At 46.4% G+C, this 26,991-nt stretch overlaps 1 protein-coding gene across 1 annotated transcript in view; it reads left to right on the forward strand.

The window, feature by feature from the left end:
* Nucleotides 1-15,839, forward strand: part of ATP9A (ATPase phospholipid transporting 9A (putative)) — a 63,808-nt gene extending 47,969 nt beyond the window's left edge. Inside the window, exons 18-28 of the mRNA XM_054845358.1 lie at nucleotides 22-192; nucleotides 2,017-2,115; nucleotides 2,396-2,485; nucleotides 2,617-2,761; nucleotides 3,264-3,328; nucleotides 4,112-4,267; nucleotides 5,670-5,734; nucleotides 6,562-6,670; nucleotides 7,957-8,014; nucleotides 9,939-10,142; nucleotides 11,202-15,839. Coding sequence (XP_054701333.1) covers nucleotides 22-192; nucleotides 2,017-2,115; nucleotides 2,396-2,485; nucleotides 2,617-2,761; nucleotides 3,264-3,328; nucleotides 4,112-4,267; nucleotides 5,670-5,734; nucleotides 6,562-6,670; nucleotides 7,957-8,014; nucleotides 9,939-10,142; nucleotides 11,202-11,338 — 1,299 coding nt within the window. The 3' untranslated portion in view covers nucleotides 11,339-15,839. The remainder of the gene's footprint in view (nucleotides 1-21; nucleotides 193-2,016; nucleotides 2,116-2,395; nucleotides 2,486-2,616; nucleotides 2,762-3,263; nucleotides 3,329-4,111; nucleotides 4,268-5,669; nucleotides 5,735-6,561; nucleotides 6,671-7,956; nucleotides 8,015-9,938; nucleotides 10,143-11,201) is intronic.
* The last annotated feature ends 11,152 nt before the right edge of the window (nucleotides 15,840-26,991 follow it).

Consider the following 26,991-nt stretch of genomic DNA (forward strand, 5'->3'; position numbering starts at 1 on the left):
CTGTGTCTGCTCCGTCTTCAGGCACGCTACGTCCAGGCGAAGCTGAGCGTGCACGACCGCTCCCTGAAGGTAGCCACTGTCATCGAGAGCCTGGAAATGGAGATGGAGCTGCTGTGTCTCACCGGCGTGGAGGATCAGCTGCAGACGGACGTCAGACCCACCCTGGAGACGCTGAGAAATGCTGGCATTAAGGTCTGCCTAACCTAATGTTACTCCTAGCAGGAACACCTAGACCCTCTGGAGTATGTGGCACTGTCTGACCAATGCATTTGAAACATCGCTTTGGGAACAGAACCTGCTGGAAGCAGTGTACGTTAAACAAACAGTGAAAGCATGTCACCTTTTGCGCTTTTTTTTCCCCTAACATGCTCTGGCTCCTTCTGCAGAGAAAGCGAGTGCGTAGGCAGAAGGGTGGCTACGGGAGACTTTTCTTTCTTTGAGATGGTTGCAGGAAACAAGACCAGTTTGGCTGTGTTTGGTCTCTGGTGCGCAGCCTGCCGTGCTGGGGTTGAAGCGCTGGGCTGTGAATATACGTGTTTTCAGTAGCCACCAGAGGGGGTCTGAGCCAAGAGAATCAGGGACTGGACACTTTTTTTCCTGCCCCCCCCCCCCCCCCCAGCGTTCTGGGCTCCAGCATCTAAAACTCAGACACCTACGGCCTGAGCTGTGCTCAGCAGTGAGGGAACCGGTGTGATGCCTCCTTAATTTCTCTCTGAAAACTTGTCAGTCAGATTCCAGACTTGCAAAAGAAAAAAAAAAATTGGACTAAACATTCAGATTTGGGCAAGAAAAGTAGGTAAAAGGTTCTGGTTGTGGTTTCTCTGCTTTAAGTAACAAAGTGAGTAAAAGTCTTGAGCCGTGCTGGGAGTGCAAAGCAGGGCTGTGTGTTTGGGGTTTAGGTAGGAAGTGGGATTCAAGGCTTGGGACAGGCATCCAAAAGTGCTTTCTGCTCGGAGCCATCGCTGTGAACAGCAGGGACTTCAGCAGAGAGGTGAGATGAGCAGAATCAGACAAAGCTCCTCGGCAGCACTGGCTTTCTCCCCCTGCGGCGTGGCGTAGTCCCGAACAGTTATTCCAAAGCGGTTTCATTTTTGCTCTGCACCTTGGCTGGAGTCAGCGTCAGGGTGTGGAGTGTGTCGTTACACAGCGAGCGCGGCACTTCTGAGCACTCCTTGCAATGGTATGTTCGTTAGGGTATTGCATGCGAGAAGTAAATCGGGAGTGAAGGCAGTCTTGTAATTCATTACAGGGACCATCTTGTTAAGATCAAATCTTTTTCCAACCTCAGATTATTAAACAAATAAGTGAGTCTTTGTGTGTGTTTTGGGGTTTTTTTAAAAGTTTCATTAACTATTCTTGGGCGGTGTCTTGAAAGAATAAAAACACCAGTGGAAGAAACAAAACAAACTCTGTTACATTTACACTGTGAGGAAATTCCCTGCCAGATGATAACAGGGTATCGCTGCTGACATTGCTTTCTAATGCCCCCCCTCACCAGCACAAAATAAAAGGAGCAGTGTATATTTAAAAAAAAAAACCCTCTTAAAAAAAAAAAAAAGCGCCAACCAACCGACTTAGTCCGTTCCAGACGCACACATCAGCAGTGAGCTAACCCCAGTTGCATCATCCATATTTCAGGCAGGGCCATGAGGGATCTTTCTGCAGCAAGGCCCGTTTATTTCAGCTGCGAGAAATAGCTGGGGTGGGACACATTAACACACGCATACACATTCTTTAGCTTGTGTTTTGTGGGTTTATCAGCAGAATCTTGACATATTGCAGGTGGGAAAAATGTTATACATAGTTTGTAAGTTCTTTTGCATTTCAGCTTCTTTTTAAAAGCTTTTTCTTTCATCCGTGAGAATTTTCTTGTATGTTTTAAAATAGGGAAAAATAATTTGTATATATATTCTAACAGTCCTTTTATATGCCTGAACTGGCAGGTGGTACTTCTAGATGTCCTGCAGACATGGTTGTTAAGTTTTGGGTTTAATCCACTAATTATTTGGATTCCAGGTGTGGATGCTGACAGGGGATAAGTTAGAGACAGCCACGTGTACAGCCAAGAACGCACATTTGGTGACACGGACACAGGACATCCATATATTCAGACTAGTGAGTGACACCCGCATACCCCTCTCTCAAGACTTGTTCGGGACCCCAAGTTCTGGGACAGGAGGAGTGCTGGGATCGCAACTGCTTTCCAGCAGCAGACCCAGAATATTTTTATTCTTTTGACCCAGCTGTCTGTTCCCTGAGCTTTGGTTTATCTGACTCTGTGCTCCAAATAACTCGATGTGCTACCCGTCCGTATTACTTTTGCTCCCTCTGAGACTTGTTTGTTTTTTCACCCCAGTGAAGCAAACCCTTCCTCACTTGCCATCTCTTTCCCCAGGTGACTAACCGTGGAGAAGCCCATCTAGAGCTGAACGCCTTCCGCCGGAAACACGACTGCGCTCTTGTTATTTCTGGCGACTCGCTGGAGGTAGGCTCCAAACGCCTCGGGCTGTTCAGGAACAGCCAAAACACTGCGGCTGAATTAGGATTTTATTTTTGTTTTTAAAAGAAACTTTCATAGGACAAACACCAGTGACGCTTCTGATCTCTGTAAATTAGGTGTGTCTGAAATACTATGAGTATGAGTTCATGGAGCTGGCGTGCCAGTGCCCTGCCGTCGTGTGCTGCAGATGCGCTCCGACGCAGAAGGCCCAGATCGTGCGATTGCTGCAGGAGAGGACGGGCAAACTCACCTGTGCCGTAGGTAAGGGACCAGTTAGGGAGGAGCGACCACGTAGGATGGTGTCTTTGGTTTTTGAGTGAGCAATCTGGTGTCATCTCGTAACACCTGGAAATGCTGAGATAGGGAACAGTGTTTTTGTGGGATGATTGCCAAGATGAACTTTTGCATATGGGAACTTCAATGACAAACCACTCATAAATATTTGGGGTGGTATCTTTGCAAAACAGAGCTTGAACACGATCGGATGAAGTGCCGTTGTTAACCTGTGAGCTTTATTTCAGGTTTGTAGCTGTAATGGGACACTTAAAAGTCATAAAATGATCAGTGGCCTTGAATTCCTGTGCATCTATAAAAAAAATTCTGAAAGAATTTAAATTCCCAAATGATATTTAAAATCCTGCTGTTCTTGATAAGGTTCAGTGTTTCTTCTAGTACTGCGGTCTGGTGGAGATGCCTTTAGTGGGGTTGCAAGTTGCCTCTCTTGCTTAACTACAGTGTCGTTTCCCTGTGCTCTGACCTGCAGGTGATGGAGGGAATGATGTTAGCATGATTCAGGAGGCTGACTGTGGGGTTGGAGTTGAAGGAAAGGTGAGATTACCTCATGTTTAATAAGACTTTCTATGGCAACTCAGAAGCTAGTCTGCAACTCTTAAATGAATCTTCAGAAATTTGCGCAAGAAAGCAAGAAGCTTCCACCAGAATAATCATCAGACCCCTAGCCTTATCGTGGAAGATAACTTGTCTGGAAAGGAGACTACTCTTTAAATAGAGTTCAAATTCATTATTTGGTTCTTGGCAGATTCCCTGAATTTGGACCATTGTGGTTAGTTTTGGGGTTTTTAATCACACGTAGATGCTCCAAATGCTGGAGTTGTAGTTACTCTGATAACATACACCCTACATGTACGATTAAAAACTGGTTATATTAGTTTAGAAAGCAAGATCTGGGTTAGAGCTCTGGTTCCGGCATATGGAGCTGCTTGGAGCACCAAGACTGGGTTTGGCGGCAGTGGGAAGGCTCTGCTTGCAGTGAGCCAAAACATTAAAATTGAGTGAACTTTTGAGACTGAAAATTTGTGTTCAAAACTGACTCGATGTGAGTGCCACGTTAACATGCATGTTGTGAATCATAATTCAGAGGATTGCTTGGAATAGGAGGACAGGGTTCAAATGGGAATTCTCCTCATATTTTTGCTCTTTGCTTAAAAGCCACGGTGGAAGGCAGAAGTACTGAGGTAATACTCTCCCCCACCTAATGTATTGCAAATTTTCTTGGAAATTCTGTCAATGATAACTAAATAATAATACGATATTTCTTTGTTTCCAATAATGAAATGATCTCATTATGCTTTTACTTGCTGTTGTATACAGGAAGGAAAACAGGCATCACTTGCAGCTGATTTCTCTATCACTCAGTTTAAACATCTGGGTCGTTTATTAATGGTGCATGGAAGGAACAGTTACAAACGGTCTGCAGCTCTCAGTCAGTTTGTAATCCACAGGAGCTTGTGCATCAGTACAATGCAGGTAAATGGACTGTCGTGAGGGCTTTTCCAACAGAGCGGTGAAAAAGCAAAATCAAAAAGTAGAGGGTCTGCATTTCATCTTGGATGCAACTATTTCTTCTCCTGAAAATTGTCATGGTTTGGAACTTGAAGTTGTTACTTGGGTATGAAAACACATAAGAAAGTTCCTGGACAAACATCAGCAACTTCTCCAAAACTGCACAAACAATATTCTACCTTAGAAAACGCTGCTGTGATGCAGCATGTCTTGCTGTCATTTAGTAATGCCAGGAAGTACTGAAAGCCTGAACCAGGGCACTGCTACTCAGGAAGGTCTCTGCTGAGTAGGTTTGCGTCTTTTCAGGTGTGTTTGAAGCAAGGCCTTCAAATAGGGAGACCAGCGTTACGCAGCTGAGGAGGACCTGGCTCAGACCCCGAGGAGGTTACCGACGCTCGGTCGGGCGTGCTGTGGAGCGGTCGCAGGAGCCGTGCCGCAAAGGCTGCTGCAGCACGTGTTAACCTTCCCAAGTGCTCAGCAGCTCGCTGCAGCAACGTGGAGGCTGTCTGTTCCTCTCTGTTTCAAAGGGAACCTTAGCAACAGATTTCATATTCGCAACATTTACATTGTTCGTGTGCGCCGAGCCTCAGCGTAACGAAAATGCAATTGCCAGTTGGCAGGGAGAGTTGAAAGAGATTTTTCAGAGTTTGTGAGCCAAATTCTGTTCTTAGCTGTGATGACTTGAGTGAAAGTTACAGTTCAGGACAGAGGTTACTCTTTAGGAGTTGCGTTTCCACGTCATAATGTACTGATATATTCCTTAAAAATACTAAGTCTTTTTTAAATAAAATACTTGATATTCTTGAGAAGGCAGGTTCTGCCCTCTTCCCATTTTAGAATAAATGTGTTGGAGAGGGATGCATAGAGACAGAAGGTTCAAACTCAGGGGACAGTCTAGCTTACTCTGCAGCTAAAAACAAGAACAGAAAACAATCCCATAACTTCTGACCAAAAAAAAAAAAAAATTAATCTTGAACTCTTTTGGAGTTTGTATTAGTGAGCGTTAACTCTTTACATTGTGAAGGCATCATCCAGGCATAAATAAGTACACACCTGGCCTTCGCAACATCTGGATGGCTTTGATCAGACCAGTGGGCTTTGGAGGGAACGCTTTATGTTCTTTTCTGTGGAACTACATTACAAAAAGTTTTCCAAGTCCAGCTCTCCAGTGTTTGCTATTAAACACAGCTTTCATCCAAGGTTTGCGTAGGAACAAAAAGGGTTGATATTACATTCTTCTGTCTTCATTTCAGGAATTTGGAGAACCCACTGCAAGTACGTTCCAGTTTGAGCAGAGTATATTTTTAAGCTGTTACTTTTACTGCAGTATCTAATGCCTGAAAAGCTTATTTCTTTTCTTTTCTAGGCTGTTTTCTCATCAGTATTTTACTTTGCTTCAGTTCCTCTCTACCAAGGCTTTCTCATCATTGGGTAAGAGCTCACTTTTTACTAATAGTGTGGAAAACCTGTGCATAATGAATAGATTTGGGCTAATTAACATGCAAGGCATGCACATCTCCACTCTGCGTGTTTCACAACATTGCTTCAGAAGACAGACGCGATCCGCGTCCCCTTTCTGCTCCTCTGCGCTGAGCAAAGTCACCGAGGCAGCACAAGAACTTCTGGAAGCCTTTCCAAAAGGATGCTTTGTCACACTGGGAACACGAGAAGCAAGCCACCCTCCAGGAAACGCTCCTTCGATCCTAGTGAAAAGCAGAGGGACCGTCCTTGTGCTCTGGTGCCTGCGCAGCAACGAGAGGCAGTGCCCGGCTCCTCACAGTGTCAGAAAGGGAGGACAGCCCAACCTCTTTAGCCGGAGGAATCAGTGCCTGTCTCAAATATACTGGGATTACACTTGTGGTCCTATGACTTTATAGACTTTCGAGTACTTAATTAAAAACCAAACAGTGAATTCATCTCCATTTACATCACAAGGCAACAGGATCAAGCCTGAACTGTATAGCAAATTTTGGGATGGGGATAGGTCTGTCCTTAGCTCTGCTAATAACCCTTCAACACCAGTTGCAATACTTGAACCAGTCCTCTGTGTATGAGTGTTTCTAATCAAAAGCCATTCAAAAAGCAAATCCTGTAGGTTTTTCCTGTATGCAAAACTCTGGTGTGTTCCATTTGCAAGTTTTTATAATTTGTACATCATTTGGCACTTCAAGAATACTGTGTTTCCTTTCTGAAGACTAGCATTTCTGTTTGCTCATCTACACCGTAGATTATTTACTGGTCTTCTACCTTCTTCCCAGGTACTCCACAATTTACACGATGTTTCCAGTGTTTTCTCTAGTCCTGGACAAGGATGTTAAATCTGAAGTTGCAATGTTGTACCCAGAGCTCTACAAAGATCTTCTTAAGGTGTGGGAGACTCTTGTTTGTCTGTTTTGGTTTAAGGCAAGATCCCTGTCTTGATTTGAAGCTGTCTAAATGTGTAAAGTCAAATATATTATCAGTAGATCCAGAACTTTATCATGCATTTTCAAGCAAAATTGCTTTAAAGGCAAATTTGAATTAATGGATACAACCAGATTTCCTGGCAGTTTGTTGTTGAATGCTACATGAAATGCAATTTATTAAAAACGGCTGGGGAAATAGAAGTTCCATTCTGTGGGAAATTCTAAGGATTTAATATTACCGATTTGTTCCAAAATAAAGGGGAAAGAGAAATTGTCAGGGATTTGGCACTATCCTGAAGCCAGAAAAGAGGATGGCGGGACGGGATATGCTTATTTGGTGGAGGGAGGAGGTTATCACATAGTTTCTTGAATAGAAATTTGCCTTGAGGATGATCTAAAGGGACCTAAAGGTTTGGTTGCTGTGCCATTTTTGTAGCTTTAGCATGAAAGTCAGGTCCTTCTTCTTAGAGAAAGAAAAGTTTATTTGATATTTACCATAGAAATATGAGGAAGGTAAATCTTGGTTTAGGTTCCTTTTTTTTTTTTTCTCCCGGAAATTTTTTTAATAACTGGGGTATGCAGAGTGGGAACATCTTCCTTAATTGAAGGAAAGGGTGGACTGAGTCTTCAACAGATCCTTTCCCTCAAGGAGTTCTGTTAAACAGATACTCTCAGAAGCAAAGCCTGTTTTTCCAACAGCCTGAATAAGTCTCCATCTGGTTTCACTTGTATGTTGTTTCTTATGTCATAAACCACTAATTCTCCAACCATCCTTAGGCCTGGTCTAAACATAGGGGGGTTTTGTACTGGTATAGCTGTGTTGGCTGGAGATGCTTTTTAAAAAACCTATCTGCCTTCAATATGATGGTGATTTGTGTGTGTGTGTCTAGAAATATAATATTAATATATTCATATATATGTGTATACACACATCTTATATTTCACAGTACCATGACTAAACTCATGAGACATCTTTGCATTGAATTAATCATGTGTGCAGTAAGGAAGAGGTTGTGCTGTGCTGTGCAAGCAGTGAGCTTCCACAGTCCCCAGCCTCCTTCGTGCATCATGACAAATGAGAATAAAGAGACAGTACCTCAGGGTTGGTTGATTTGTTTTGTTTTCTTTCCAAATCACATTCAAATTCTCTTTTATTAATTGCTGGGTTGATCTATAAATGAATGTTCATAAAAGAAAACCCAATGGAGCTTTGTCTTTTTCTTTTTTTTTTTTCCTTTCCCCTCCCAGGGACGACCGTTATCATACAAAACGTTTCTAATATGGGTCTTAATAAGCATCTATCAAGGTAAGAAATCAACTTCTGTTTGTGCCTTTAGATCTTTTTAAAGAGTATAGAACATCTAATTTTTTGTATTGCAGGAAGTTAGGTAAGGCATGAAGTGAATTTAGCAATGCATCCTTGGGATGATGAATAAATCTTTTTTTGTCTTGGAAAATGTTGGCAGCATTACCAAGGGAAGAAATTAACTAAATAGTGGCAGCAACTGGTCAACCCTGTTGTAGGTAATAATGTAGAAGTTCAAAGCATACTGCCTCTTCCCGTTGGGACCATCCTTTGTAATTTTGTGCAAGTTCTTTCAGTGCTTTAATTGCTCCATCTGTAGAGTAGAGTTTGTGACTTGCCTTCTTCTGAAAAAGGTCTTCAAACCTATGGGTTATACAGGTTATTAAGTCAGCATGCAAAATACAGAATCTGTAGCTTTGTGTATTTTATCTAAACCCATCTTTTAGAAGTGGCAATAGTTCTGGTTACTTCATAGCCCTCTGTAATGAAGGACTAGAGTAGAGCTCAGGGTCTTGATCATATCCCATACACTCTAATTAGGCTGCTAAAACAGTTAAGCAAATGCCTTAATTACAATGCATCTGTTTTCCAAAAGTGGATGTAGTAATTGGGGTATATGTCTAAGAAGATCTTTTCTTTCAGTTTGGCTTTTTTTATCAAGTAACCTCAAACTCAAATACTTTCTATAAGTGTTAATCAGGGAATCATGGAAAACCTGTAAATAACCTGGAGCTATAAGGCTAAAACGGCAATATGATTCTGTAGCAAAATTTCTTGTTTTCCAAAACTCCTCTGTCAACAAGAGTCAGAATAAATGTGCCAAAATAAGCAGCTAATTCTTACTGATTTAATTGATATACCATCCTCAGTAGGGAGTGAAACCAAGAATATAAAAGCTCTCTTGGCATTATCTTCTGAAATCTAATACGGTAGAACCCCACGACAGGGATAACGGTCTTCTGATGCTGCACAAATATGATGGCAAAGCCAAGGCATTTATAGAAAACTCACAAGTGGTGGAAAGCTAAAGCCAGAGGGTGATGCATTGAGGGAAAGATTTCTTCTTGAGCTAAGACCACTATCTGGTTACAATGTTTGGTTAAAGTGACTTCACTTCTGATGTGCTAAATAACTAGAAAACAGCAGGCCAAACAATTGGGCTAGTTGCTAGCAGAGATGAGCCTGACCGAAAACTTGAGCAGTCCTAAATTTTGGAAAGTTCACAGCTGGATTTGAACTTTGTGGCTCGAGCTCTAGTCACTTGCAGGTTTTCCCTTCGAAACTAGCCTGGTGTGATGGATGTTGGTGCGGATTACTCATGCTGCTAACATGAGTTATTTGTGCAGGTGGCCGTGCGGGGTGTTGTGAGCGTTCCCTGGCTGGCCAGAATGGGAGCATGAAACAATACATCATTAACAGTGCTTTAGCGTGTGCCCCTTTTAGGGGGAAGTGTAAAGGGGAGAGAACTTGGCCAAAGCGGTGCAAAGAGAGGCTACCTTGGGTCCACTGAGCTTTTCAACACCTTGCTTCCATCTGGGCACTGAGGCAACGCAGTAGGTTTTATAAGTATTTGATATCGTCTAGCTTCCGAGTAGTGACCAAATGCTTTCTGGGAGGATGGAGTTTTGTGATGTTAGAAATCTCTAGTTGCCAAAATAGCGTGTATTAATTTCCTATCTCCATGTGCCTATGAATATGATAGACTGTTATAAAAGTCTGGGCACCTCTGCTGTAACTTTTCCCTGTCTTGTCATCAGTTCTGTCTCCTAAATAGTAACTGATTCATTATCATTACATTCATCAGGTTTCATGAAAAACAGTCTCAAGACATGACTGTGTTTCAGCCTTTCCAAGACCTAGCAGTGGGTTTTAGAGCTTAGACTGATGTTTGAACAAAATACCCAAATGTTCCATTCCCTTGCAGGTAGCATCATCATGTATGGAGCACTCCTCCTCTTTGAATCCGAATTTGTCCACATTGTGGCCATTTCCTTCACGTCCCTGATTCTCACCGAGTTACTGATGGTGGCGTTGACCATCCAGACATGGCACTGGCTCATGATAGTGGCTGAGCTGCTTAGTCTTTCCTGCTACATAGCTTCTCTGGTCTTCTTACATGAGTTTATTGGTAAGGTTAAATGCCTTTTCTCCAATCAGTTGGTTTATGACTGAATAGTAACAGGACTGTAAAGAGCTGAATTGAGCTTAAAGGCTATTGATGAAGCAACAATAATTACAACGGCAGCGGTTCTGACCAGGATGAGCTCTATTTGATTTGAAGGCACTTGGAAGATATTTTATGGTTCCTTCTCATAGCAAAATGCTAGCGGAGATAAAGGTGGTCAGTAGGCTGTGTGCTGCCCAGTGAATCTCATCCGTACCTTCAGAGTCCCACCACGCATCAGCTGTCGTATGTAACAGTGGTCTTCATTGCCATATGGGCACTGAACTTGAGACTGCAGATTGAACCTCTGTTGTTGGTTCAAAAGATTCGTCTTTTAACTGGGTGAAAGTGCTGCCTCCTAAAACTTAGCTTATTTTATCTGCTTCATTGGAGCCTTTCTCTTGTGGGTTTGGTTTAGGGTTGTTTTTTTTTATTTGCCTGAAACAGAGCTAATCCTTTGCCCTGGCTAAAGGAGAAAGGGTGAGGAATTCGAGATTCCCCCAGTAGCTGTCTGGTTGCAAATATCATATCCGTAGGGTTTGTTCCAGTGTTCGTTCAGGAACCACAAGATGTCACTACTTCTTCCATAAAGCTCTTTGCTAACTCTGACAACAATGAGGATAACTTCCCAATGGGTTAGATCTGTATCTCTTGCAAATGGGTATACCAGCTCCATATTGAACAACACTTCAAGTATTTTTGCAACGATTCTGAGGTATTATAACTGAGTCGAGATACGGGTTTGCTGGACTACCGGAGTCAGAAGACAAGTAGTCTGTTTCAAGGAAGCTTAGTGCTGGCAGGAGATGGATAGCCCTGTTTCAGATGGGGTATGTGTGGGCACTTGCCTGTGAGGAGCTGCACGCCGTACTGAAACGTGCTGTGCAGAAAGCTGTATCTTTCGTGGAGGAGAAGGGCAGAAGAGTGGGGAAGCGGGGATCGTACGGGCTTTGAACTTGCACGCACCTCTTCCCAGAACGCACTTCCCATCTTCATTGACTCTGTGCTCTTTTCGTTTTACAGATGTTTACTTCATTGCAACTTTGTCGTTCTTGTGGAAAGTCACCGTCATCACTCTGGTGAGCTGCCTTCCCCTCTACGTCCTCAAGTACCTGAGACGAAGGTTTTCTCCCCCAAGCTATTCGAAGCTCACGTCCTAGGGCTGTTCTCCTTGCACACCAGAGACAAACGTTGCACATGGCTGAGAGACAAAATTGTGTAGTTGTTACTATAACGAATACGTCCGATATTTGCATAAGGATCATGTGGTAATCTCTATTACATGCTGCTTTATTGACAAAGACTTTGCAACTGCCATGAATGGAAACCTAACGATAAAAGGGAGTTTTCTGAGGGCAGAGGCACTCGTTACTTCATCCAGGTTTTGTCCCTTTTGTGCAACTTAGCTGGGGTCAAATGTGCGTAACCGTGATGACGATGGGTTTCTCGTGCGTGGTTAAAAGTGTCTGAAAGCTGCTAACTGACCTTGGAATTTACACTTGACAAATTTAAGTTACTTTTTAAGTATCTATGCTGTTCCTTGCATTGTGTAATGTTGTTTTATATTATTTATCTTTTTGTTTCAAGTAGTTACATTCTTTTTTACATCTTGGAAATCCCTTAATGTAGGTGATGCACTACACTGCTGACAGCTGGCTCCTGATTTACGGCATGCTGTTTCCATAATGGGGCTCCAGCATGTCGGATATACACACTTGAGAATCTGAGCGCGTTTGAGATTTTGCTTCAGTTGAAATGTAGTCACCCTAGTGATTTTGGAGGTATCCAGACATTGACAAATACAGAGAAATCTAGTCCAGAATGAAGAAATTCAGTTTTGTTTAGCTTTCGTGCTTCCTGTTAGAAGGGGATGGTGACATAATAGCTCTACTCTGTATTTATTTGTATAGGAGAAAATTATCTAAACTAAAGCAAATCCTCTTTGGAAAAGAAATTTGCAGTTGATCAGACTTGAAATGTGTCGACAACGTGAGAAGAGGCTCGTACTGTTCTGCAGACAATGTGGCAGACGTGTCTTGAATCCTTGGAGACTGAAAGGAAAGGTCACAGAGCTGCTGCTCCTCACAGCTACACGAAATCTGTTTCCTGTTAGGGCGAAACTGCGAAGATGAGCTGCAAATAAGCTGAGGCACTCCTAGGTGGATGTTGTTCGTGGCACACGCCCTGCAGAGAGGCAGGTTTTGAGAACCTCCCTTTGCTCTAAAAACCAAACTTGAATCACAGAGGCAGGAGTGGGGTTTGCACGAAGGCGTTACGCTTGTGTGTGTAGAGCAAATGTACTTACTGATTTTAATTTTCCAAAACTAAACTCAATGAGTTCTGGTTTTATGATAAGCATTGGCCCACGCTGTAACCCCCTGAGGAGAGCAACACCTACTTAGGCTGCTCAGGAGAATGAGAGTGAGTTACGGGAACCTTTTACCGTCGGGTTTGTGCATCAAACATGGATGAGCTTTCAGTGGCAGCCATCCTCATCTAATGGCTGTTTAGTCTGTGCTAAATTAGTTACTTGCTGTCTCATTCCCACATCATAAAAACCACCGCTGGAGCTGGCACTGCCTGGCGCCGCTGTCGGTCGGCTGCCCAGAGGGACCGGGAGCGGCCGAGCCCGGAGCCTGAGCTCCCGTCTCCCCTCGCGCTGGTGTGCGCAGCAGAAGCTCCCTGGTCGCCTCTGTGCCGTGCTGAGCCTCCGTACCGGGCTGCCAGCTTCTGCTGCCGTTGCTGCGGGCGCTCGCTGCCGCGCGGAGCACAGCGCGGCACTGCAAGGTCTGGTGTGGAAATCGGTGGAAAACGGGAGTGCTGTTTTAAAAGAAGAGCTGGAGTCTGTGTTGGCCCGTAGTGGTACGTCTTGAATTTTCACATCTAAGATAGCTGTGGCTGGTGTGGTCGATGTGTGGGAATTGCTCCAGGGAATGTTTTGCACAACATGACCTGCCTTCCTTGCTCTCAGTGCCTGTGAGTAAATATCAAAGAGGAGGGGAAGCAGGTTCCAGAAGATTTACAGAAAAATTGTGCGTTATAATGCATGTGGCTCGGGGTGAGAGTGCAAGTCCGTATGACCTTGCTATTTCATGTGGGGAAAACTCTTAATTTAGAAAATCACGTTTCAGAATCCTTCAGGAGTAAGAACAGCAAATGCTCTTTAATCTAACACGCTGTTTTTTCTTTTGTGCCAGTCTTCCAATTAGACTCTTGTCTGAAGTCCTGATAAATAGCAACCAACGTTAGAAAGATCCTGCTAAGGAAAGACAATTCTTCATATTCACCTTCTCGTAATATTTTGGAAACCTGCCTTTCTTTCCTTCTCTCCTAATATTTTTTCCCTAATAATACATATTTCTGCCCATTAGACAGGCTTGTGTTGGGAAAGGCTCTAGAAGCCCAGAACTTCCCAGTGCTCTGTCCCGCAGAGGAGGAGCGGTGCCTGCACGGCCCGTTTGTGGGGGAGCTGGGCTCACGGCCTGTTGTGAATTATCCCACTTTGCCAAAAAGCTGCTTAACGTTGATTTTTTGTGACTTGCTACAGCTCCTGGATAGTGCCGGCCACGCAGGTGTTCTGGAGTCCCCGGTCAGCATTTGATTTAAGTAGATTTAAATATAAGAATCAAGAATTCCGTTTGGCAGCTTCTTGTGACTGAGAAGTCGAGTCCCTCTTGTCGGTTGGCCAAGACATCGCAGTGCTCATCTGCGTAAAGCCGCGTCCCTGTCCGGTGTGTATCAGTAGTTCAATGTCCTGCGAGAATAACAGTGCCATGCTACTGTCTGTAAATATTGGAGACGCATATGTGGTAGAGTTCACTGTTTCCTGAAGTCAATACAGTTTACACTGAGTGGACCATATTTGCAAAATACTAGCTTACACCAAGAAAGGGAGTGAATTGTGATTTCGGTTATATTTATTGAATCATAACTTTAATAAGGAATGCGTATTTAGTGGAATCGATAGTAATCTGTAGCTGTGTTTTGGGGTGTGAATTATATTCCTTTGCAGCTAGTTTTTTTTTGCACAAGGTTGTAAATCCAGGAAGTAATTTCTGTCTGGGTATACGCTGCAATTTTTTAAAGCAATCAGAAAATTAAAACTGCCATCTAACAAACAGCAGGAAAGAGGAATGATTGTTGTATTTTTCAAGTTTAGCACTTTATGTCTGCAATCTATTTCTCTTAAGTTATTTAAAAAATGTTTTTAAAAAGAAAGTTTAATACATATGTTCATACTTACTGTACATTTGAATAAATGGATTCTCTGCTGGAAATTTAATTTAATATTTTTCCTCTAGTATGCTCATAATTTGTGCTTATTGGGAGTGAAGCACTGTTTTCTTCTGTGTAGTATCGTGTTTGTAGCCTTAGAGTTCTTCCTATTCCTTTTTGTGTACTGTAGCAGTTCATGTAACTTGTGTGCTTTGGGAGCGTGCTCCGATGATGCTGTGGGGCTGGGGTGTCCATCTCCCCGTCTGCTCCGGCTTCCCACGGCTGCCGACGCTCTGTGCTGTGCTGCCGCGGGGTTAGTTACCACGGAGGTTTTGTGACATGCACTGTTCTCTTCCTGATCTCTGCAGTAATTCCAGGTGTGTCGCAACCCTCTTCTTTTTTTTTTTTTTTTTTTTTCTCTTTAACTCTGCGTTTGTCCCCCCATAGAGCTTGTCCTGTTTATCTTTGCAAACATTCGTTTTGCTCGGCTCATCGTGCAATTGCAATGCAACATTCTTTATTCAACAGCAGCAGCTAAATCTGTGCAGGGTCTTAGAACTGAGCTGGGGAGTGGTGAGTGACGTCCCTGGTGTCCCCTCGGTGCCGAGAGCTACGTGCTGAGAGCTACAGCTGTGGCTGGACCAAACCGAGCAGTGCCAAAGGCGTTGTTTTTCCATGGTCTGCCGAACTATCGCAATTAAACGCCATCACAACCTCTCTCGTCCGCTGCAACTGCCGAGGGAAATCTTGCTGTAGTTGAGTGAGTTTGTCAGGGAGCCCCAGAGAGTTAGACGTGGGAATCCCTAAAGCTTGGCCTTTGGCTTTGGCCTTTGGCGAAAGCCGCTGCACCGTCTGATGCGTCCCAAGTCCTTGGTTCGCACGAGCAGTGCTCTGAACCGGGGCTGTGAGCTGCTGCTGCCTGCGGCTCAGCCCCACAGTTCTTTGCACGCAACCGTTCAGGTGGGGTTTGACTCATCTCCACGGCTGCTGGGGCCAGTCGGGTGCCCACTAACATCTTCAGCCTGAGCTGGGTGGGCTCTTTTTGCAATTATTATTAGTTATTTCATAATTAATAAACTCTCTGATTTGCATGAAATCCTGGGTTCTACAGCTTTGCCAATATGGTCCATTACTACCGCCTCCTACAACTTGTGTACTTACATGCCTTTGAGAACATTTTTAATTGTTAAGATTGTTAAAAAATAAATGTTAATTTAATTTTTAATTGGGGAAATGGATTCTGGTGTGAAAATGATATTTACTGTGATGCCGATGTTTCGTACCTGTCATCTAGTTAAACAACGTGTAAATACTCTTGACTCGAGAAATACGAATGCCAATTATTTATTGTTCTGTGGAGTTATGTGTTGCAGATGTGTAAAAACTTTAAAGGGAATGTTGTAAAACAAGGTGGAAAAATAAATTTTATGCAACTTCTTTACTTCATCCATACACCATGTGAAACACCATCTGTGATGCACCAGAGTTGGTCCCGGCGTGGTCAGTCCCGGATGTATTCTGACAGAAGTGGAAGAGTATAGGTTAAGCTGCACGGTGGCCCTTTAACTTGTCGGCGTGGGAAATGCATGTCCGAGAAATGATCAGAGCTTTCCTGCTTCGTTAAATTCTTTGCTGGACTCGGTTTTCGAACTCTCTGAGCCGGGAGGGGTTTGGGGGGTGGTTTGTCTTTACTCTGTCAGCTGCGGCGGGTGCCCCCTTGCGAGGGGGCTTTCTGCAAGTCCTCGTTGCAGGTCACTGGTGGGGATTAGCTCTGTGGAGCGCGCAGGCTGCCGCTGGCCCTGCCGCTGTCACGCACGGCTCTGACCTTGAACTTCAGCCCCGGGCGGCCGCTTCGCTGCTGCCTTTCCTGCAGCCAGGTAGTCCCAGGGCACCCAGCTGTCCCCGGGATTTAAACAAGCCCCGTAACTCATAAATTCAGGTTCAAGGGACTCTTCCTTCAGGAAGATTCTGGGGAAACCCTCCTCGCAATTTTTGGTGCAACCCCACCTAGGGAGGGGGTGGTCGTTCTGGTCCTGCTGGTGCCCGCTCTGTGAGTCAGGAGAAAGTCTTTCCTTGGAAACGTATAGATGCTGCTCTTGGAACAGCCATGATGCAATAGCATAGGGAACAGCTATTTTTGGGATGTTCTCATCGCTTCGACGGTTGGTGAAGTAACTGCTCGGCGGGATGGCAGTCCCACGGCGAGGGCTGGCTGCCCCACGTGGGGCCGGACGCGGGAGGGAGAGGCAGGGGATTAGCACTGCGCGCTCCCCGCGGGCGAAACTTCAGCAACGCAGTACGGCAATTTTCTACCAAAAATGTAATACAACTATAAATGCTCTAAAAAAAAAAAATTAAAAATTGAATAATGTAAATCTATAACTTGGGAGACTATTGAACTAAAGCGCACTGATAAACTATCCCTCAGATCATTAAACATATATTAAGGTTTTCTTTTAGATTCTGTAGGGGACAGATGCCAGCATCTTAACCTTTTTCATGTTTTGACTTTTTTGTATAAAATAGTTAATGCAAATATTAAACAATTTTTGTGATGTTTGCACACATCAAATGAATGCTGTAGACTCCAGAAATTACAGTAACAGACTTCGCTCCCAAGTGTTACCAATTTCCCACTCTAAATGGGTTACATAAGCCCTAGTTAGTGGTTCTTTTAATTTATGGATGGTTTCTTTTTAATGGTGAAATGTGTAATTAAAAAAAGCTAGAAATAGTTTTTCTAAACTCGCTCTGGAAAGGGAAGGAGAATTTCTGCAATTTTTTTTTTTCACCCAAACATTGCATAATAGTAGAAATGTCAAAGATTTCCTTGGGGTTTAATTTCATTCTTCATGTGGCTGTGGTCATACAAGAAGTTTGAACACTGCAGGGGTTGGCAGATTTTTGGAAGATCACGCATCCTGGGGTGAGTTTTCAGCCTAGGCTTTACCAAAGAATGCCAGTGGCCTTATTTTTCAAATTGTGGTTGTATTAGACCTCTTCTCTGTTGCATTGCTGTGGCCTTAAATATCATTGTCGTGATAAATCTCCACTAGAGGAAGGAAACTGCTCCTGTTCCCACGTCAGAGGTAGCAGATGGGGGCAGAGAGAACCCCTCATCTCTGGGCTGTACCCAAAGTCCACGCAGAGCATGGCGTGCAGAGCAATATTCTTGTTTTGATTATTAGACTTTTTCCCCACCTCAAACATTGGAGTCAATCCTATAGGAAAGTTACTTGTTCCACAGAGTATTCAGATGTCTGTTTTTAAATTAGGAATATGATCGCAGGCTTCAGAAAAATTATTATATGGAGTATTTATAAACCCCGATTCAAAAATTCTGCCAGGTTCTTCCATCTTAAACCTGGAGCTGCAGGTCTGCAACTGCGTGTGAAAACAGCCGGCTGCAGAAATAGCATCGCTGCGACTGCAAAAAGGTAACGCAGGGGAAAGCTTTGCTGGGTGTGACAGCAGTTCCTGGCAGCACTTCATCCTGGTCCAGCACCTCCTTAAGGTCAGCATCAGAACCGATGCTGTGGCTTCCTCTGGCCACGCGTTGGCATTTCCTGGCCCTAAAACTCCCTGGGTGGTGTGGGGCTCTCTAGGTCACATGGGGCATCGCCGAATTTTTGCTGCTTGTAGTTAGAGATGATCAACATCTTGCAGGATCTGGCCTTCAGAAGAACATCCTTCCCTCTGCTCCTCTTCCTCCCTTTGTGGCCCAAGACCTAACTGTTAGTGAGTGGGTTACAAAAAAGGGCTTTAAACTCATTGCATTCCCACTTTAAAGCCTCCCTCTCTTGGCTTGCTGTAATTGTGCACGTAAGGAGGAATGTTGTGTGCTGTTCCGATTCTCTCACAGAAAGAAGTAGTAACAAGAACAATCTGTGCAAAAGAATTTAGCGCATTAAAGATGGGGGTAATAGTCATTCTCATTTGTCCTTTTATGTGAAACAGATTTTATTTTAAATGTACACTCTGAGTAGCTTAACCACATCCAGAAACTTGTTTACCGGGGTAAAAGTAGAACTGCCCGCAGTACAGGTTAAGAGCGTGAGCAGAGGTGAATTGATCGTACCGCGTGAGCACCGTGCCGGAGCACACACCTTGGCGGGCACGTGGGAAGCGGGTATCTCCTGTGCCAGAGGTTTCATCGGACGGTGTTACTCACTCATGTGTTCCACATCTGCTCCAGAAGAGCTGCGTTGTAGCCCCGCTGTAGGCGTTGTGTTTCCCTGCCGTTAGGCGCGGGTCTGTCCTGCGCGGGCTCTCCTGTTTGTAAGACATGGCACTCCTGACTCGTCTGCGCGGCGGCAGACTTCACCAACGTGTCACTTGTCAAAAAGTGATTCAAATTGCTATTGATCAGGATTCCTTTTTAAAATGAGAACAAACCGTTCGTCAGTGGTACCGTTACGTAAAATGCCGTGCAATGGCCTCGAGGAAGCACGATACCTGCTCCAGCAGCAATGGTGCGTAACTGCCACGGAAAGCAGCGCCGCTGGGCGCCGAGCCTGAGGGAAAGGCAAGGGATGCTGCCCGCGGAGCAGAATTCCTCTGCACCCTTTGTAAGTCTGAGATTAAGGTTTTGAAGAAAAGGCACGTTCACAAGGACCGGTGTTCCCTCTGTCAGGCAGCGTCTCTGCTCCAACATGGTGGTTTCCAGGGAATCGCCGCGTCCTGCGGCCGTCGCTGTCCCCGCCGTGCTGGGCCAGCCCAGCCAGAGCCATCGCTCTCGCTCTGGGCAGGAGGGTCCCACGTGTGAACTGGCTGCCCTGGGCCAGGGTGCCGATTTGGGACCCGGAGCTCGAATGGGTCGTGCTTACAATGTTTATGTTTGCTTCGGCTTTCATCTAGTTCCAAGAATTAGAGGGTAGGACCTTTAAAGGAGGAGAGACCTCCGGCCCGCAGCAGACGGTGAAGCAGCTCGTCATCTCGCTGCGGGGGCACAGCGGTCCTCTCGGCCCTGCGAGCGGGATCTTTGCCCTGGAGACGTTGCTGGAAATGTTTATCGCTCTCCAGCTGCGCCGCTGTAGGCTCCATCCTGTTCTCCTGTTTGACAGCCGGCACACCACGAGCTGCACCGTCGCACAGCGCCGGTGAAGAGCAGCCGGCGCTTTAACCGCGCTCTTGCCAAGGCGCCCGTGGGCTGAGCCTGCGAGGGGAGCGAGGATCGCCCCTCGCCCGTGCGGTGGGAGCTGCGCTGGTGGTCAGCAACCCCGGGGAACCGCGGGCAGCCCCCCGCCACGGCCCGAATCCCCCCAGCAGCGGGGCGTGGGGTGGGGGGTGTCAGCCCTCGTGGTGCTCGTGCCCGATGGCCGTGTGCGTACACGTGGCCTGTGCATGTAGATCTAGTTACAGATCACTTGATTTGCACTTCAGATCCTTTTCTTAATTTAATTTTTAAGTGTAACTGGAGCAGTTACATCCTGCTCTTTATTAATGTAGCTTTAATTATTTAGCATGCCATCTTGGCTTCATTTTAGCCTGGAACAATTCCTTTAGCCCAATGACAAACAGAAAAGTGATTTTAACATTGAAAGTGAATAAAATTAAACAAGAGCAAAGAATATTTTTTTTGCCTAAAGTGTGAGCTGGAGACTAACACCGGTTCTTCTCCTTGCCTCTCTTTGTGTCCGAGGTAAGTAAATACCTGGAGAAGGGGACGGCCGGTTTTAAACAGGATCTATGCTATCCCTGTCTGCTGTGAGTTTATCAACTATTATTTGCAGTGTGACGCGGGGACTTGGACCTTCTCCACCCTGACAGCTGGGCTGTAAAATGAAAAAGATATTCCTAAAAGACCAAGGTTAGATGTTATCAACCCCTCCTCTATCTTGCTTTCTCCAGCTATGCCTCTTTCCAATCTTTAATATCCTTCTAGTTATTTGTCAGGATGCGTTGCTGCCTTTTAGCTGGATCCAGATGAATTAACCAAAGTGACAGGTTTTATTTTAGGCTGGAACTAGTGCCGGAATTTCTCAGGCACCGTCTATAGACTAAAGTGATTCAAAGCTGCTCAGTTTGGCTTCTAGGAAGTCTCAAGCCTCCTGCTGATCAGATTTTGATATCTGAGCTTTCCTATATACAAGGAGAAATAACCCAGAAAACAAAGTGAAATTGCTACTTGCAACACGAACCCGTAAGGAGAACATCCTTCCAAACTCAGAGGGAACAAAGTGCATTGTGCTGGTACCGTGGTGCAAGACCCGGGGCTGGTGTAAACGAACAGCTCACGCTCATCCACCCTCCCACAGTCCTCGGGTTTTGTTCAAGTCCAAGTTTAATTCTTGTGAGTCCTCGTTACTGAAGGGTGAAACTAATTTTTACAGGTGCAGTATTCACCATAAATAGTCTTAAACAGCAAGAAACATCTTGTATTTCACGTGTGGATGACAGCTATTTCCTTCGGCAGCCTGGGTGTCTCTTGTGATGTCGCACCATCAGGATACCGCGTGCAGGGCGGTGATTTATGCGCGTTCCCACTCCTCTTTCTTTCAGCTCCTGTTGCCGTTCCAGCTCCGAGGAACATAATGCCACAAAGCCTTCAGTAAAACCAGAGCCGGGAGGAAATATCAGGTGTTAACATCCAATAAAAAGCTAACACGCTTGAATGAACTGGGATTGCAAGGTACCGCTTGTATGGCCCGAGCAGGACTGACCTAATGCAGCGGGTTTATGGCGGTGGCAGGTAAGGACTAATTAGAGACCCTGGACTCCATCATGAGCTGACTTGTCAAGTTAACTTACCGACCGAAGTACCTACACTGACATTGTGGGGGCTGTCTGCTCCTTTGTGTAACTGAATGCAGTTGCTCCTGAAGAAACGTGGCGAGTAAATCTGAGGTGCTGAAAGAAATACTGCACTAGAAATTACGCTGTAGGGAACGTTTTATATGCTTTGGGGTAAATTAATGACCGGGTTTGGGGTTTTTAGAAAAAAAAAACCACCAACAAACTTTGTGCACAAATACATACTTTAAAATACATTTTCTTTCAAACACCAACTATTTTAACAACAGTGTAAATCAGATTTTACAGACCGTATATTTCAAGTATGAAGTTCATTAAATGTGTGAAATTCTAGATTAGCTGCCGGGTGTGGCCAGAGCCCCAGTAATGAATCGTAAATTGTGTTCAGGATATAATATCAGATTCCTTTGCCCTGGCGGTGATATTAAAGGGATAACACCACCTTTTCAAAACAGTCATAACCTTTCTTTATTATCTTTATTTAGTGTAGCCATGATATGATATAGCGAATGACTGCATCAGTGTTTCCATCCTGAACCTAACGTACAGGTGTCGAACTGGATTAGTTCATGGGTTTGTTATTAATAAACCAACTTATGTCCTACTGTAACTGAAACTAATGCTATCTATTTACACATGCGTTTTTGCCAGCGCTCTGATAGTGGGTGGTAGCCTGTCTTTAGGTACAAGAATATCGCTCTGAACCACAATTCACTCTGAACTTGTGTGCAAAATTCACGTAGCTGTATTCTCCGGCTGAGCCAGGGTCGATAGGTGCGGGCGTTTGGGTCCAGGTAGGCTGGGAGCGTGGTGGGTTTCGTGGTCATCGTCTTGGCCTAGGTTTGCTAAGTCCTTCCTGGACTAGCTTTCACCCACGAACGCCTTCCCTTTCCAAATCTTTGCAAACCCCCACGCAGCCCCCTGGGGAGGCGCTTGCTGCTGCCTGGTACCTGGAGGAAGGTCCATGCTGAGAACTGCGGAGCCAGTGGATGTGTCCCTGGGGGATGCTGAACCCCCCCCCCCGAAGGGAGCTGCTGGGGGAAAACGCTCACCATCACCCGCAGTCAGAAGGATCGCTTCAGATTCCTGCCTTGGTCCTCCACCGTGCCGCCGGGGGAGGGAAGGTGAGTTAAATAGCTGGGAATAACATTAATTAACGATGCTGTTCTCATTCCACAAACTCTTCTGTGAGCTGGGGGCGATGTGCAGAAGTGAGCAGCTATTTCCTTGTACATTTGTAGCCGCGGTAACTTTGGGGACAGGATCTGCGCTGTATCCAGCGTGGCTGAGCAGGGCGGGCAGGATGGGATCCCCAGTGCTCACCCGCCCCAGGGACGGGCTCTGCACCCAGCAGCTCCGGCACCAGGGAAGCCCGCTCTTGGCCAGCACGGGTCCTTTCTTCCTCTCCCTTTCTCCTGCGCTGTGCAAAGGTTTACAAGCCAGTTCTAATCCTGGAATGACCAATAATGGGAATTTCCCAGGTAGCCACTTTTGATGGGGCTAAAAATCCAGGGTTAAGAAGTTAAAGAACGGGCATTCCTCAGGCACGGCCCTTTGTTGGAGATCTCTTCCCGAAGCGTGAGCTGGCGACGGCACTTACAGTGGCTCTGCAAGAAACAGGTAAACGGTAACATGTTGTTTACTTGCCTTGCCCACGTAGAGAAGCACCTCTCCAACTCCCGAGTGTGACTGATGTTCCTCAGAATTATTCCAGCAAGTGATTGCTCTATTTGGCTGTCTCTTCTTTTTTTTCTGAACCTTAGTTTAAAATCTTGGAAGACAAAGCAAAACCCTATGGTTTTATAATCTGAAAGAGAAAATATCTTTGGCAAGAAACTCACATCTTTACAGCCTCATCCAGAGTTTGTATTTGTTTAATTAGTCTTGCTTTTAAAAATAGGTTATAGTTCAATTTTTATCCTACTTGCTCATTTGCAAAAAGCCTTGGAGCTGCTAACCTACTCATTGGTAGTAGTTTGTAAGGCAGTGCCAATCTGGAGGGCTTAAGTGTTCCCTGAAAACATTGTTTGATGTTTGGGTAAAAGCATAAATCATGGCGTATAAACATCCCGCTTTGCACAAGTTTGCTTAATCGGGGCGCGCTAAGCGAATTTCAGGTTTGGAGCAGACCTAGCGCCATTTCCAATCCAGTAAATCAATGCATCGCTTTGATTTCCAAGCTGTCACGTCTGAACCCTGCTTACAAAGCTCTCGATCCACCTGCACCTTCCCTGTACCCCACTGTTCCCGGCTGCCCCCCACACCCCGCCATGACCCCCCGCGCTGCGCGGTGGTGCCCCCGTGGTTCCATTCCCCCCAGGGATATGGGCGCACGTACACTCTGGGGTGTTCAGCGGAGGGATGGGGTTTGCCTTCTGCCCAGGAGCGAAAGGAGCCTCCCGGGAAGGTGGACCCTTGTGCCTGACGGGCCGCCCTGCCTCCTCCGCTCCCTCGCGTGAATGAACTGCGGTGTCTCGAATCAGCGTGGGCTGGTGGCACACTGAAGGGGCTGGGGCAGAGCTGGGCGCTGGTTGCCAGCCTGGAGGTGAGTGGAAGTCGTGCTGGGTCACTGGTGGCCACAGGGATGTTTCGGGATGCCGCAGGGGTGTTGTTTTGGGATACTGCAGGGATGTTTTGGGATGCCGCAGGGATGTTGTTTTGGGATACTGCAGGGATGTTTCGGGATGCCGCAGGGGTGTTGTTTTGGGATACTGCAGGGATGTTTCGGGATGCCGCAGGGATGTTGTTTTGGGATACTGCAGGGATGTTTCGGGATGCCGCAGGGGTGTTGGTTTGGGATACTGCAGGGATGTTTCGGGATGCCGCAGGGGTGTTGGTTTGGGATACTGCAGGGATGTTTCGGGATGCCGCAGGGGTGTTGGTTTGGGATACTGCAGGGATGTTTCGGGATGCCGCAGGGGTGTTGGTTTGGGATACTGCAGGGATGTTTCGGGATGCCGCAGGGGTGTTGTTTTGGGATACTGCAGGGATGTTTCGGGATGCCGCAGGGGTGTTGTTTTGGGATACTGCAGGGATGTTTCGGGATGCCGCAGGGATGTTGGTTTGGGATACTGCAGGGATGTTTCGGGATGCCGCAGGGATGTTGGTTTGGGATACTGCAGGGATGTTTTGGGATGCCGCAGGGGTGTTGTTTTGGGATACTGCAGGGATGTTTTGGGATGCCACAGGGGTGTTGTTTTGGGATACTGCAGGGATGTTTTGGGATGCCGCAGGGATGTTGGTTTGGGATACTGCAGGGATGTTTCGGGATGCCGCAGGGGTGTTGTTTTGGGATACTGCAGGGATGTTTCGGGATGCCGCAGGGATGTTGGTTTGGGATACTGCAGGGATGTTTTGGGATGCCACAGGGGTGTTGTTTTGGGATACTGCAGGGATGTTTTGGGATGCCGCGGGGATGTTGGTTTGGGATACTGCAGGGATGTTTCGGGATGCCGCAGGGGTGTTGTTTTGGGATACTGCAGGGATGTTTCGGGATGCCGCAGGGATGTTGTTTTGGGCTGCAGTGGGGCCAGGCAGGTCCTGGGCAACCACCCCCAGCTGCACTGCAGGCTGAGCCGTTTGGCTTTTCCCTGGAAAAAAACCCCGAGGTCTGTTTTTTCAGGAGGCTGAGGCTCAGAATAGGTTTTCCTGCAGCTGCAGGTGCAGACCTGGTGGTTCTTCCACGTGTAACCTGCTGTGAAGGTGTGAGACACTCCCCTATACAAGTGGTTATGAACTCGTGCGACTGTTTGCAAACGCGCTTCGCTGTCTGTCTGCAATCCTACAGCCTTCTAGGAGACAGACACAGCAATAGGTAAAACGGGAAATTGCAGCCTGGGATGGTATCGCATCAGGCCAGCTGAATTAATTACATCCTCCCTGTCCCATAAGAGGACACTAATTCAAGAGCTGCCCGACTAAAGACAGCGAGAGTGGGGCCTATTGTTCTGCGAGTGAGTTCAAAGCCATTTATTTTTTCCCTTACAGGAAATTTTCGAGGGGAGGGGGAAGAGAAAGAATGTTCTCTACACTTTCTTCAATATCATTTTTATTTGTGGTTTTGTTTTCTGAGGTTGTCTTTGTTGAGGAAAAATAAAAGCTAAAAAATCACTCTTCACTTATAAAAATTATTTTTAATGTTCACAAACAGAATGTTTACTAAAAGCCAGGTCTTAGAGAGAGAAAAAAACCAATCAACCAACCAAAAACCCACCAAAAACCAGACCCCTCCCTTCACACCCCCCAAACCAAAAAAACCCCCCTACTTCAACTCAAAAAAATAGCCTTTCAGTTTATCGAGTTTTGTTGAAAAAACAGAAAATTTCAACCAATTTTCATTTTAGTTGAAAAGCTATTTCTCATTTGGAAAAAATGTTTTGATGGGAAAAATTCAAGCAGTTGCAGTTCCAGTCTCGGAGAGCTGGATGTGGGTGGATTCCCCGGGCCACGTGGAGCTCATTACAAGATCAGACGCTCCGTTTGTAACTTAATTAAGTGAGAGAATATGTTATTTAGACAAGTGCGTTGTCAGAAAGGAGCCGGAGTTGGTAACGCGGTGGTGATGCCGGGGGGGGCGGGAACGGGAGGGCGGTGCGGGGCTGCGGTCCTTGGGCCGGCCGAGCCGCGGACGCGGCGGGGGGGGCTGCTCGCTGCTCGGGCCCCCGGGGGGGTGCGGTGGGACACCCGGGGGGTGCGTCTGGCGTTCAGGCGCGGCTCTGCCTCACGCCTTGACCCTGCCGAGGTTGCGCTGGGGAGTGATGCGATTGCTGCGTCGTACGCAATGGCAGGTTCGGGAGAACGGTATTTACTTTGGAAGGGGAGAAGCTTTTGTCAAAAACACTTATTGTTGCTGTGAGCCTGAAATACCTTTTGCAAGTGGAAAACGGAGATGTCTCCATGAAGTCTGTGGTGATGAACCCCGGGCAGCTGCCCCAATGGCCTGAGAGCACATCCTCAGGAAACCTTGATGGCTTATCTCCTGAAGAGCATGAGAAATTTGAAAAACAAACCCAACCAAAACCCAACGAACTATTTCGGTCTCATTTGCCAATTAACAGCGCGGAGCCGGCCGGAGCGCTCGTTCTGCAGCGGGAGGTGCCGCGGCCCTGCCCGGTGGCGGGGCGATGCTGCGGGCAGCTGCCGGGGGAAGCCCGGGGCCCCCCCGGCCCCCCCGGCCCCGGCTCCCCGGAGCCCCCCGGGCCGGCTGCCGGCTCTCCCCGGCGGCGCCGCTCTCCCCAGCCGCCCGCAGCAATCCCCTCCCGGGCAGGGAGCTCCGTGCTCGGCCTGCTCGGCTGGGAGCCCGGCGCTGAGGACGGGCCGGGCAGCTCACGGGGAGAACGCGGGTTTCCAAACCTGCCCCCGGGGCTGGGGAGGGGGCCGGGGGAGGCACCCCCTCCCGCCCCCAAAAGCCGGGCATCTTGGCAAATCCCGGAGGGTGCCGTGGGCACGGTGGGGAGGTGGGTCTGCTGATGGGGGTTAGGGATGCGGGCCAGAATGTGCCCCTGAAAGGAAGAGGAAGTATTCTCCTAAAGAGGGAATAAATAGCTAAAAATATTAGCTATTAATAGCTCCTTACCTCCAAAAATAAAATCCCTTAGTGATACCAAAATAAGAAAGCAAAGGAAAGTCGGAGGTATTTGGCCTTCCTTTGAAAAAGGAAGCTAAAAATAACTATATATATATAAAAATCTCTCGTTTCTAGGGAAAGTCTCTGCCCCCGCATCCAGCCTGCACAGTTATATAAGACTTGAACTACATCCCCCCACTCCTCCGCGGCCGCTCACAACGCGCTGGGAGCCGGAGCCAGATGGAGAAAGGTTCCGTCAGGAAAGTTTAACTCAGCGGG

This window comes from Grus americana, chromosome 17 (genome assembly GCF_028858705.1).
Source record: "Grus americana isolate bGruAme1 chromosome 17, bGruAme1.mat, whole genome shotgun sequence".
Taxonomy (NCBI): Eukaryota; Metazoa; Chordata; class Aves; order Gruiformes; family Gruidae; genus Grus; species Grus americana.